This window comes from Fundulus heteroclitus, chromosome 1 (genome assembly GCF_011125445.2).
Source record: "Fundulus heteroclitus isolate FHET01 chromosome 1, MU-UCD_Fhet_4.1, whole genome shotgun sequence".
Taxonomy (NCBI): domain Eukaryota; kingdom Metazoa; phylum Chordata; class Actinopteri; order Cyprinodontiformes; family Fundulidae; genus Fundulus; species Fundulus heteroclitus.
Genome location: NC_046361.1, coordinates 17,679,090 through 17,692,847, shown reverse-complemented (window position 1 = coordinate 17,692,847; position 13,758 = coordinate 17,679,090). Strand labels below are relative to the sequence as shown.

The 13,758-nt window shown below is 41.7% G+C and overlaps 1 protein-coding gene across 2 annotated transcripts in view; it reads left to right on the top strand.

The window, feature by feature from the left end:
- Nucleotides 1–5,878: 5,878 nt before the first annotated feature.
- The window catches only part of pik3cd (phosphatidylinositol-4,5-bisphosphate 3-kinase, catalytic subunit delta), a 33,939-nt gene continuing 26,059 nt past the window's right edge, over nucleotides 5,879–13,758 (top strand). Inside the window, exons 1-5 of one of the 2 annotated variants that reach the window (XM_036136762.1) lie at nucleotides 5,879–6,085; nucleotides 6,727–6,902; nucleotides 8,027–8,255; nucleotides 9,565–9,797; nucleotides 10,090–10,266. In XM_036136762.1, the coding sequence (XP_035992655.1) occupies nucleotides 6,762–6,902; nucleotides 8,027–8,255; nucleotides 9,565–9,797; nucleotides 10,090–10,266 (780 nt within the window). In that variant the 5' untranslated portion in view covers nucleotides 5,879–6,085; nucleotides 6,727–6,761. Of the gene's footprint in view, nucleotides 6,086–6,723; nucleotides 6,903–8,026; nucleotides 8,256–9,564; nucleotides 9,798–10,089; nucleotides 10,267–13,758 lie in introns of both variants that reach the window. The other variant, XM_036136764.1, reaches the window with a different exon arrangement.

Below are 13,758 nucleotides of genomic sequence, written 5' to 3'. Positions count from 1 at the left end.
TAGCTATTATAACAAATGGTTCAGTCCATTTAAATATTCTTAGTGGGGTAAAAGTAATAGAATATTCTGATAGGATGTATGGTGCAAAACACTGCCACTCATACGTTTTTATAATTTTTTTATTACTATATACACAAACACATTTATACACACACACACACACACACACACACACACACATATATATATATATATATATATATATATATGTGTGTGTGTGTCTTTGGGCTCGGTTGTTTACTCATGTTGTCATGTGCAATATCGTACAATATCACACAATATCGTACATCTGGTCATGTGATGTTGTTAATCTAAATGTACCCAAAAGCTCCTTATTTACCAACAAATATAGCAAAAACAAAATGTAAAACACTGAATAAAACACAAGTCAACAGGGTGTTATAACTTAGTAAGAAAACCTTTGTATGCCACCAGAGTGAGCTACTGCCGTAGACATTTGTAAGGTCATACTACATGATCTTTATTGGGTCATTCTATCCAATAAATAGAAATATATTTTATTTGGATTCTAAACTATATGTCGGCCATGCATCTCTGCAGCTCCTCCAGAGTCCTCAGGTTTGTCCATGCTGAGGAAAGGCATTTCCACAGAATTAGACTCAGACTATTGTCATTTAGCTGCTCATTCACAGTGTACATGTGAGCGAAGCATCGTTACAAGGCTCTGAGTAAAAACAAGGCAAAAGAGAAACATTATAAACATGTATGTTTATAATGTTATATAATGTAAAGTGTGTGCAATATAGAATAATGAAAAGTATAAAATAAAAATACAGAAACTAAGAAGAATATTGTGACATTAGTCGGGAATGTAGCAGCAAACCCAATAAACAATGTAATATATATTGTTGCTGTGCCCGCTATGTTTAACCATGAGGAAGGTGCATTTAGGACAATGTGCAGTGTTTTAGTGTTTTGAATTTAGGCCAAAAAGTACAGTTTGGGGCTTATCTGAATAGAGCATCTTTTTCCACACGTTCGCTGCATACCATACATGGCCTGTTGCAAACAGCAAACAGGCAGTTGTTATGGCTAACAACTGCTTTCCTCTTCCCCCCTGTCATAAATACCATTTTTTTTTTTTGTTGTTTTTTGCATTCACTACTAATTTGTCCTTTCAGCATATTGTCCAAACTCGGCCATGCATCTCTGCAGCTCCTCCAGAGTTGCCATGGGCCTCGCGGCAGCTTCTCTGATGGCACCAAACTCTTTCTGTTTTTTGGATGATGGATTAAACGGTGCACCGTGAGCTGTTCAGAGTTTAAGATAATGTTTTTTATTAACAAATCCCTCTCCTTAGATTTTTCTCTGACCTGTCTGCTGCAATCCTCGGTCTCCATGAAGCTGTTCGTTAAGGAACCTGTGAGATTTATACAGAGGTTAAGTGGCATTCAGGCAGACTTTATTTAACAAACTTGTTTCTTCTAATATCCGTGGCTCCTGTAGGTTTTTTGTTTAAGGTTATCAGAGTAAAAGGGGCTAAATTAAGATGCATGCTATATGATTCAGATTTTTATTTCTGAAATAATTGGGTAAGTATTGCCGTGCTTCTTCCACTGCACAACTGAAAACTACACATTTTCCCTTCTCACTAAATCTGAAAAAGAAAACTAAGTTTTCAGTTGTCATCTGGAAAAAATATGTGGGAAGGTTTGATGTGAATATTCTTGCAAGACACTATGAGCACGCTACAAATTACTTCCGAACACACCATATTCATTTATATATATTTTATTTATTAAATTGCTGTTGTTAATATCACATTTTTTTTTTGTTCAGTTGAAAAAAAGAATATGCATCAACATGTACTAACTATATGTTTTGCAGTTCACCTCCAGGAAGTGAAAGACCCTCTCTCGTCTCCACCACAGTGCTGCGGGTCGCTGAGCAGACAGACAGGAAACGGGTCACCTAGCCGAACATCAGATGGTCCAAGCTATTATTACGGGTTTGTTTATTGTGCCAGCTCATCTGTGGGAGAAAGTTGTTGCTGTCCGATTCCTCTGGAGAATCATGGCAAAGCGGGAACACGGTGTGTTGAAGCGACGGCCTCCAGACGTTTTAATCAAGCTGCTGGTTCACACTCACAGTCGACGCAGACTTGCTTCCTGCTAAAGAAAGCAAAATTGAGCAATAAGCCGGGAACAGCTTGACCAGAGTTTCAGATCTTTACATAGTTTACTGACAGGGCTGTCTCTTTTTTTTTTCTTTTTTTTTTTTTTTCTTTTCGCAGGCTTGCTGTAGAAAATAGCTCACCAACGCTGTAGGGGGGAAAGGATGGGAAGCACGTTCACGCTTTCAATCTGCCGATCTGGCCCAAAAGTTTCTCTTCTGCACAGTCGCTTCCTGTTTTTCTGTTGTTGTTTTTTTTCACCTGCTGGGCTCAATTGAACTCACAAGTTCATGTTACTTTTTTTTGTTTTGTTTTTTTACCCAGTTTGATAAGATCTTCAAAGGCAGGTCTTATGTTGTCAGGGGAGCGTTCTGAAATTCAACGGTAAAACAGGGGGGGCTTTTCACAAGAGGTAGACCACAGAGAGTGTGAACCAAACTGGATAATTGCAACCAACAAAAAACATAAAAAAAAGAGAAATAAATTACATTCTGTTTTTGTGAACTTTCCGTTCAATGTTCATATGTTTAAGTCAGGGAAAAAAAGTCTAAATTTCAATGTAAAAAGAAGCCCTTTCGGTGCAGAGCGCTGCATTGTCACGCTGCTGACGGTGGTCCCCTATATTTCCTCTTTCTCACAGTATGGTTGTAGCTACTACTGTGGTTTATGTTGCAGTTCCATAAACTCACGGTTCACCCTGCTGCAGAGCTGAAATCTAACAGTTCTGTTGTCACAAGCAGAAAAAAAAAAAAAAACAGGGAGATTCCCATACATTGTGCTTAAAGAGACGGCTTTGTGACTTGAAATTAATGGCACGAATGTGTGTATTTATTCACATTTACATCTGAGGTGTTGCGGTCTTGTGTGAAATGACAGGGAAGCGTGCAGACAGAAATTTATAGACACTGGTACGCTGCTCTGGATCATAATGCATCAGATTTAGGATACCTGCAGCGATAGAGTGAAAGTCGATGCTTAAAGCATGTGTGATGCTAATAAAGTCCCAGATATACAATTAGTCATAAATACAGGTTCCTCTTTTTAGAGCTGGAGGTAGTGAATATGAAGATATTGAGGTTTTCTTTGGCAGTAAGTACGGATAGGATAAGGAATGAGTACATTAGAGGGACAGCTCATGTTAGATGTTTGGAGATGAAGCCAGAAAAGGCCAGAGTGATGGTTTGGACACGCACAGAGGAGCCACAGTGAGGACTTCTGTAGAAGGATGCTGAGGCTGGAGTTGCCAGGTAAGAGGCCCAGAGGAAGACCAAAGAGGAGATGAAGTTGGTTGGTGTGAGAGAAGAAGATAGAGACGGACGACTTCACTGTGGCGACCCCAGAAAGGGAAAAGCAGAAAGAAGAAGATTCCTCTTGTCAGACGATAACACCAGTGGCTCCGTTGAGCAGGTTTAGAAGCAGGTTTTAAAGAAATTATTGATTTGTTTAATTATAATTGCACCATCATCATTTACTTTTAGATTTAATACACGAGTCTGTGAATATTGCAATTAATAAATACAGAATGGAAATTGTAGCGAATTAGCACATCATGTAATGTCAGTGTGTTTTTAGATGGTTGGACAGGGTTAAACAAAACAGGATTTTAGATGCAGTAATCTGAAAATATGACTTATCAGACTATTGGCTTGCTTCCCCATTGAGGATTTGTGGTTCAAAATATATTTAAACATTGTCTAAATTGTCCATAGATATATTGGCTAAAATTTGTATGAATATGGTCTAAAGATTCACAATTTTTCTATGTGTTAAATTATTTTTCTTTCTTTTTTTAATGTTCATTAGAAATGCAGGCCTATTGTATTCAAGTTGGTGACAAACAGAAAAATGGGGATATAGGCTCAAACTCAGGACCACTCAGTTTCTGACCTGGTGAGCTACAATTAAATAATATCTGTCCTAGTTGAAGAGTACTAAAGTCCAGGGCTCTTAACGTGGAACAGTGAACTAGTTTTACAAAACAAAACAAAACACGAGTTTAACTCTGTTCCTCATTAACCATTTTCTGGCAGTACTGGATCATCTGTGTGTGAGCAACTTGTCCACCGTGGTACAGTGGCTGTATGAAAGTGTGGGGATTTAAGATTTGTGCTGAACATCTGACATTTCTCCTGAAAACAAATTGAACGGCTTTTCCCAGCACAGCTCGACTGTTTGACGACACAACATAAAAATACGTGTTGGTTGTGTCCAACAGTCATGGTGGTACAAACATGTAAACATGTCATTGTGCTTCTTTTTCAACGCATTGATGTCATGACCTCATCTGAAACGAGGATGAAATGGCTTCATACAAAGCAATCTGAGTCATGGTTATTGCTTTCTGGCACTGTATACTTTTTATAACCTTTATTCAAAATTGCATTCCAATAAAATGTGTCCTCTGCATTATACCCATGCCTTGAATGGGGATGGACTGCCGCTTTACACCGCCCATGGAGCTTTCCATGGGACCAGAGTGGGATATTGTGGGATTCTAACCTGGGAACTTGCTGCCTCTCCAGTGGGGCTGTGAGATTTTGCCAAAGTTTAAAATTGCGATTTACTTCAACCAAAATTGCGACTGTTTTCTCTCCATTAACCACAAGCAGCAAAAATGGCCTGTAGACAAAGATGTTTGTAAACAAGGACCATTTAAAACAAGATATATATCTATATATCTATATATATAGATATATATCTATATATATATATATATATAGATATATATATTATTAATCAGAATATTCTTATTCGAAAGAATAGCGTTGTGCGTTGGACATCAATCCTTGCTGAACATAAAATGCAAAGTGAAACCAACGAACAAGTCTTAAACAGTTTGAGCGGCACATAATGCTACGGTGAGATTTCTGGAATTTTCTGGTAAAAAAAACAAAAACAAAAGTATTGATCATATTAACTCTAAAACAAGTAATACATTTACATTATTTCACTGCTGCAACTCTCTTCCCTACCACATAGAGGCAAACCCACTTTAACCAACACCTAAAGGATGTGTCTGATCCATTAATTGTTATATAGCCAAAAATTGCAGACCTCTTCAATTTGGAAATGTTGTTGTTTTTTAATTGTGATCAATTGCAATTAATGGTCCAGCCCTACTCTCCAGTTCGCTAGCACCCTGTTCTGACTACTAGGCCACCACTTGTATGGACCTCATGAAGATATACTTCATAAATTCACGCTTAAATCTCTCTTTTGGCGAATAAATACATAAGTCTGAATCTGGGCTACATGCACATACCGATGTGTGTTTGTAGCCTTTACTCAGAGATATTACTCAGTTTGTGAAAAGATCCGATAAGGAGGAAGAAGATGTTTTATTTTTTTTGCAGAATCCAAATTTCACGCTCGTTCACATCGACATATCAGATTAAACCGCTTCACCTTCTATTAAGGCGTTTGGTTTTGATGTGGAGCTCCTTTCCCCCGAGCCGTGGCCCCCATTTTGCCCCCTTTTACTAAACTTTTTTACAAGCGTCCCTGTTTAGCTTCGGTAAAGGAGGGGGGAGAAAAAAAAGTCTTCAGCTCCTTCAAACACTAACGCACTTTTAATTATGCCGAACGGACGGGGGGGGTTATCTTCAAGCGTGATCTCCAGCAGCAGCAGGAGGAGGAGGAGGAGGAGGAGGAGGAGGAGGAGGAGGCGGTTCTGCGCCGTCTCTTTGCGGACGGTCCCTTGGCCCCGCCGCCGCAGAGAAGCGCAGCAGCGTCACCGCATGAATGACAGCGCAGCGCAGCGCGTCGCGTCAAAGGCAGGGAGACACTTCACCGCCGCCTCGCAGTCGCCGCGCAGGAAGCCGCCAGTCCGGCCGAGCAGGTGGATTTCTGAGCAGCGGCACGTCCGTCGGACAGCGGGATGCTCCAGCCTCCACGTTCGCCGCGCAGATGACCGGGCTGCGGCGCTGACGGGCGAAGCGTGTGCGCCAACAGGTTGGCAAAAAGCTTTTCGCCATCATGTCAACTAGATGCGAGTTGCAGAGATCCCCCCTTTCTTTTTTTTTTTTTTTTTTCTGGTCGGCGTCTGCCTCCTTCTCTCGTAGAACGTCTCCGCTCCTCGGCGGCGCAGTAAATATGTTCATACTGGCTCGTTTAGGACGATTTGAGACGCGTTTTAGGAGCCAGCGCTGGTCTGCGGGGAGAGCAGCACGTTTCCTTCTTGAATAAACATGGTAGTTTTACTGCAAGGCAAAGCGTCAAACTGTCTTCCGTGGGTTTATGGGGAGCAGAAGCTGATTTTTTTTTTTTTTTTTTTTTTTTGTTAAAACCGTGTGTGCTTTTTGGTTTAATTCAGTTCAACTTGTGTTTTCCTCCCCTTATTTGACCCCTGAAAGCAGCATGCACAGAAAGATGGGTAATTTTTTTTCTCCCAACTTCACCAGAAAGTAGCTACCATCCACTCTATCAACCTGATCAGAATACCCCAGAGCACAGACCCGCTTATTGCCATCTTTCATGTCACCCGCTGATTTTACGCATGCACCTACTTGGTTGGTAATGTTGTGTGTTCCTGGTGGACCTGTGTTAACCCCGGAGGTGGCTTCCTCTCACTGGGCTTGTGTTCCGGCCAGCAGCAGGGTGAGCTGACGGTAAATGAGAGGCCATCACCATGCCCCCGGGGAAGTATGGGATGCAGGAGGAGTGGGGGAAGGAGGGGGACCAGGAGATCGTCATGGACTTCCTGCTGCCTACCGGGATCTTCCTGAAATTCCCCGTGTCTCAGAACGACACCATCAGAAACATCAAGAAAGTACGTCTCCTCACACCGCAGTTCACCTCTCCTCTAAGTTCAATTGCATTGTTGTTGTTGTTGTTGTTGTTTTTTTAAAACTGTAAAGCATAATTTCTGTTGTTATCACCAGTGGCGGTTCTAGACCAAATTCACCAGGGGGGCCAAGGTGGGGCCAGTGTTTTTTCACAGGGGCACAGAACAAAAAAAAAATAAACAAAAAATAAATAAAATGGCAATATTTAACTGTGTAATAATATTAAGTGAGCCCATTTGTGGCTCTGGAACGGCAGATTTCAGACCCCTGATCTAGCAGTTGAAAACTTTGCCCCCCTGCTCAATACGGCTAAAGCTAAACAAAAACATCTTAAGTTTTAATATTCTTTTTAGAGTAAAACTGTATAGGTAAAAAATAATATTGGTCAAAGTGACCAATCAGTTATGGTTTCTTTGCTATTGCAAACAATTATGAGAAGTTTATTTAACATCATGCTTTTAGTACAGGGGCCATAACAGGGTGAAGGGCCATTTCTACAGGGGCATGGGCCCCTGTTGGCCCCTGTCTAGAACCGCCCCTGGGTTATCACACATCGCCCATGTATCATAAGATAACCCTGTGTTACAGGCTTTAATTGATCGGCTGCAGACACGCTCTGCGGCTCAGATGACCGCACGGCCACATATAACCGTTTGTTGTCACCCACAATACTTTCTTTTAAAGTAAGCCGCTGGCTTGAGAGCTCCTGAGAAAAAAAAAAAAAAAAAAACATTAAGCTAATGAAAACGGGGCCCGGCTCAGACGGTGCTCCCGGGTTTTCACTCGGCTATTAGAGACGAGGCTGCAGAAATGCTTCCAAGAAGCGAAGGCGGCCGGCTCACAGATCTGAGCGTGCCAACGGTTCTGCCCCTTCCTGCTGTTCCATTCAGCCGCGTTAGGTAATGATTCTCTAGGAAGATTATTCAATCCCTCCCTGGTCAATGGGAGGAAACAACCAGAGAGGTTTTAGTTGACAGTTTTCTCAGTCTTCATTTAGATGTGATTCAGCATATTTTGCCTAACCCTTGCTACTTTCTGCAGAGAGAGAGAGAGAGAGAGAGAGAGTGCGCTCTGAGCTTTGCGCGTTGCTTTCTTCTGTCTGTGCCAGATGGTTTGGAAAAACGCCAGCCGCGAGGCCCTGTTCTGCGCGCTGGGTGATCCCGACCTGTACGTCTTCACCTGCATCAACCAGACGGCGGAGCGGGAGGAGCTGGAGGAAGAGTCGAGGCGGATCAGCGACGTGCGGCCTTTTATGTGCGTTCTGAGGCTGGTGGCGAGGGAGGGCGACCGTGGCGAGAAGCTGACCAACGCCCAGATCAGTCTGCTCATCGGCAAAGGTGAGCCGCATCCATCCCAGGCTGCTGTGGCTCGGCAGCAAGGCTTAGTCACTGGTGGTCGCCTCGTTTTTTCTGTTAAAAGGTTACGAGCTGTCAGTATCTTACCTGAACTGAAGAGCTCTCTTCATTTAATATAATGGTGCGTTCGCTTTGTACTTAGAGGTTGGATTGTCTGAGTTCCCGTCTGGAAATCCAACAATAAACTCCCTCTGAAATCTGGGAATGCTGGAGGTTGCAGAGAGTTCAGTATCCAATATGGCTGCCGCACGTATAAAGGATTCTGAAAGACGCCGATGTTTATTACATCTAACAATTTGAAGAACCAGTGGCACAGATGATGCCCTGCAGCCTCTATTTGCCAGCATGCTCCTCTACTGTTTAAACCTCATCTTAAAAACTCCAAAAGGGTCCCTGCAGGTTCTTACTGTCCTAATTGGAGCTTTAGCTTGACGCTCATCAGGATCCCTCGGCTTGAAGCCACAAAAAAATAATTTCTTAGAAAATAAATCCACGAGTCCACTTCTTGCTTTTAACAGTTTACTAAAAAAGCGTAACGCAACACTACAAAAAACCCAAAATATATCCACAAAATTAAGTATTTCAAGGTCCAACGGAACCTGGGAAGGGCGAGGACAAAAAACTAATCTCCGTCTCATTCCCCAACTGCCCCGCTCCCCTCGCTAGCAGGAAATCCCTCCTATCAGGTTTTTAAACTTCACAATAAAAGTCCTATTCACCCAATATCAATATACTGTACGTATGTAAATATCAATTTTCAATCCTTTGAAATCCCTTTAAATATGTTCCAACTAAAATGAACTGCATTTAGGCTCCTACAGTCCCTTTAAAGCCTAGGATTGTGTGCACATCGCTGCATTTGGGAAGAAAAACAAACTTATTAGTCCCACCTTAAAAAAAAAAAAAAAAAAAAAAAAAGAACTGTTGTGCTTGTTTGTTAAATAGGGGAAATAAGAACCTCAAAAAGTGCTGTGGCAGACTTGCATGAGTAAGTTAAGGCAGTGGCTAAGAAAGGACGTAGTTAGCAGTTTTTTGTTAACTGAAGGAGTTTTTAGACGTCTTTTTTTCCCACCACCCGAGTAAAAATAATAAACTGTTGTAGTTCTTTGATTCCCGATCGCGTCAGGAAGGTTATCCAGGGTAAAAACTCTGCCAAGTCTGTGTAAAAGTTGGGAGCAGCTGCGAGGACACTCACACGAAGCATCTCTGTACTTGGGTACGGTTAGGGAAGGCTAACTCGCTCCAGGGAGGTTTAATCCCACGTGTCTGAAGCATCTCCCCTTACTGTCAGGTCTGCACGAGTTCGAAGCCCAGAAGAACCACGAGGTGGACGAGTTTCGCTCCAGGATGCGCATGTTTTGCGAAGAGAAGGCCCTGGAGCGGCAGAGTTTGCCGTGGCAGCGCTGGATGGAGTACAGCTTCCCGTGCGAGCTGGAGCCCTGCAGCTCCCCGGCGGCCGGCAGGAGCTCCAAGTCCAAGCACGGCAAGAAGCTCTTCATCAACGTCAAGTTTGAGTCGAGCGACGTGAGTGGTTCTGCACTTTTACTTGCTTATGAGTCAAACAGTCGACTTGTTGATCTCACAGAGAGCGCAGTCGCTTTGATTGGAAAAAAAAAACACACTGGTTCCATCTTGAGTAGATTTATTGTGGAGGATGATCTTAGGCAGCAATCAGAAACTTTGGAAATCCCCCACCCACTGCATTAAACCAACCTTCAAAACATCTTTCAAGAAAACAGGCTCCACGGCTACTTTCTTTAAGACTGCCGCCTGAATTTGTCGCCTTTTTTTTTTTTTTTACACATGGCTCTCGCAGGAGAGCTTCATGCTGCAGCAGGACTCTCAGGACCTCCCTTTGGCTCTGATGAAGAGCGCCCTGAAGAAGAAGGCCACGGTCTTCCGCTCGGTACGGCAGGAGCCCGAGGATTACACCCTGCAGGTCAACGGCAGGTGGGAGTTCATCTACGGGAACCACCCGCTGTGCCAGTTCAAGGTGAGCCACCGCGGAATAACACATCCGGCCGACATTAACATACGAATCTTCATAAATATGCAATAAATGACGTCATTCGAAAGGTTGAGACCTTTGGAAACGAGTCCGTCGTGACCCGGAGACGGGAATTGTCTGGATGCTAAAACGCGAGGGGTTCAGTCTGGAAATGCCCATTTCGCCTGACAGCCGCGTCGTTGTTAGTATTTGAAGTATTTGTTGCACCAAGGCGTTCTACAGAAGCAAACACAAGTTACATGAATACCTGGTTTGGTTTTAAAAGGTTCCAGGTCTCAGCGGGATTGAAAACTCTGTGGAGGAATACCAAACTTGACCCAGAGAACACTGTCACATGCCAAACTGGGTGCTGCTGGGAAAAAAAAAAAAGCCGCTTTTATTTCACCCATGTTTCAGCTTCTGTTTATGGAAATATGTCAGAGGAGAGATCAGAATCGGCACAACCGACAGATCACCGTTTTCTTTTTTCTGTATATTAATTACATCAAAACTGAGAACTCTCGCTCTTTTCAGTCTATAAACACGTCTTGCGCTCTTATTCTCTTTTTTAGTTTCATTAAAAAAAAAACTGAAAAAACTACTTCTATCAAAAGAAGCAACGCTGCACTTTTTTTTTTTCTTTTTATTTGTCACAGGCCTTAGAAAACCAAAAAGGAGTCATCAGGTCAGACCTCAAAGAAAACCTACAGTCGGTATTGGCCAGAAAAGGGCTGATTGGTGCATCTGGAGTTTTAACCTGTAACAGACTAGCGCTAACTATCCACGCTATAGTCAGCTTTTCTTCACCTGGGCCAAACATTATGTTGACCCTTTGACCTTGTCCTGTTTCATGTTACAAAAAACTAAAAAGGGCATTTTGTAAAATGACGTTTTTAATGTTTAAGGCCCAACCTTTGCTGTTTGCTCAGCTTGACAGATGGATCCGTGTCGAGTTCTCAAAGCATGCAGTTATCATTTTGTAGAGAGATACCTTATCTTAGTGGGCTATTTTTAGGTTTTTCTAGCTATCATTTTCCATAAATCGGCTTTACCAGTAAGCGATAAGTGATCGCATCAACACTGCACAACTACACTGATTTTAATTGATGAGGCAGTTTGATCGCTGGGCGAGGATGAAAGGACGCCCACTCTGCTGCTGCTGCAGCTCCGCCAACCTCTCCTTAACCTGCATGTCTTTGAAATATCCCTCTAATTACAAATATCCGTCTAATTTCATGGCAAACCATTCAGGATCCAAAACTGACATTGCACAACGCACGCCTGACCTACAAAGCTCAGACAAAGCGGTGGCCTAAACGGCGTGAATGAGGCAGAAGCTGAACTATAAGCTCCAAGTATTTTAAACAGTAAACATAATTTCTTTCTAGGGATAATTCAAGTTTTTTTTTCCCTCAGAGCATAACAGAGTTCAGGTTTTATTTGAGCTTCAGATATGAACCGACTCAACTTTTTTTCCCCCTATGGAATATAACGCACAAAAATAGAGCAAAAAAAAAACGTGCCGCAGGTTCGGGCCAGAAGTTTTGAATCGTTCATAATAAGAAAGGAATTACAAGATCATTCAAGGAGCGAAAGTCATCTTGCTATCAGAACGTTGTAGGTTTAATTAACCTCAAGTTGGCTGCCGTTCTGTTTATGGGTGTGCACATGTTGAGGGTGCTAAATGCCTCTCCGGTGGCCTGTCTGACATGTCTTGAACAAATAGTCATTGTTTTTTCTTATTATTATTATTTATATATATATTTGTTTTTTTGTTTTTTTTGCATCAAGCATTTTTTTCAGCAAATCCACAGATCAATTCGAGTTGAGTGTATTTTTGGTGAGAGGCAGCCTTAAAGAGACAGCAACAAAAACAGATTACAAGGGCCTGGTCCAAATACTTACACTATGCCCTCTATGAAGTGTGTACCTGGTGGAAGTGCACTTAAGTGTTCGAGTGCGCAGCTTTACAAGCGTGCAAAATTGGAGAATTGGGACACTACGGCAGTTTATGTCATCGACTCTGTGTCGTAGTTGCGGCATCAGAAATGACGAGCCGTTGACGTTTTTGCAATCTTTACTGCTATAAATGATTACAATTGTAACAAGCAAACGGTTCGAGGAGAGTAAAATGCAGGAACCAAAATATGAGAGGATTGGGCCTAACAGAGCAGGTATCGCCATAAATAAAAAAATTTATGGAAATTAATATTGTTAAAACGCATACCTAAAATAAATCTAAAATAACTAACACATATATGTTGTGTGCCTTCAGTTAATAGTAGCATGTTGTTGAGACATTGCTTTCTTGTGCTACAGAAAAAAATAAGAAAGAGATTTGATATTTTTTATATATATTTGTTCATTGTATCTTTTACAACTTCATCAACAGCAGCTGTGGGGTAAAAAAAACAACAACAGAACAGACTTGAAGCATAACTGGTTGCTTACTTTTTTCGAAAATAGCCACTTTTAGACAAAATAAACACAACAAATAGACATGCAGAACGTTACTTGCTGCTTTAGTTATTTTTAAAAATCAAATAAAATCAACAAAGCAGATAGAATAAAACTAAACTGGCTGCTACTATTCAGGGAAAACATTTGACTTGGTAGGGTGGTGAAAAAGTCTCGTGAACAGATCTAGGACCTTTTGTACCTCTGAGAACCGTTCAGCTCCATGTTCCCACACCATTCCCTAAGGCCCTCTTCTGCACTCTCATCACTCCTTCTCTTCCTTTCCCCCTCAATTCCATAACTTTTATTATTTCACTGCAAGACAAATACATATATTAGATATATATTCGAAATGCATTGCTTCATGTTTACTTGAAATATGTTTAAATTGTTGACTCACTCATAAGCCTTGGTGGAAGCATTCTGTGCCCAGTGAACAGACGTTCATTTTCAGCTCTAAATTGGGGAACATTAAAAGTAATTTCATCCCTCCCGTAAGATAAAAAAAAAAAAAGTTAAATTGTTACAATAAAAATAACTACCATATTCCTTTTAGGAAACATAAATTGGTGATTAGTCATTTATTGAAGGTGGCTGCATGATTTGAAGCGTAGAGTATCGGTCTTTTTATGCTCAAAACTAAAATACGGTGTTTTTTTTGCTCAAAACGTCACATGCAGCAATGAATTGTGGGTAAAACACAGCGGAAACGTGTAATTGAGAGGCACATGGGTAGAAGTGCTCGCACTGGAACTGGGCCAATGTGCTGTGTTGGGAAATTATGTGTCTGGTGAAACTTAAATGTTGTATTTAGGTAAATCTCCAAAACGATACGTGTACTCATATTCATCTGAATTAAGATTACTCCCATTATTCTTCATATGGATGCTCATGTTAGGTGCCTAAATGAGGAACTGGGTGTAAAAATCTTTGACGGTCCCTTCAGAACATAACTATTGCTCACTAGAAGCAATCCTGGTAGCTTTCTCTTTCGGTGTCTGGGATTGGAATCGCTCTGAAGCTTCCCTTTCTCAAAATTCA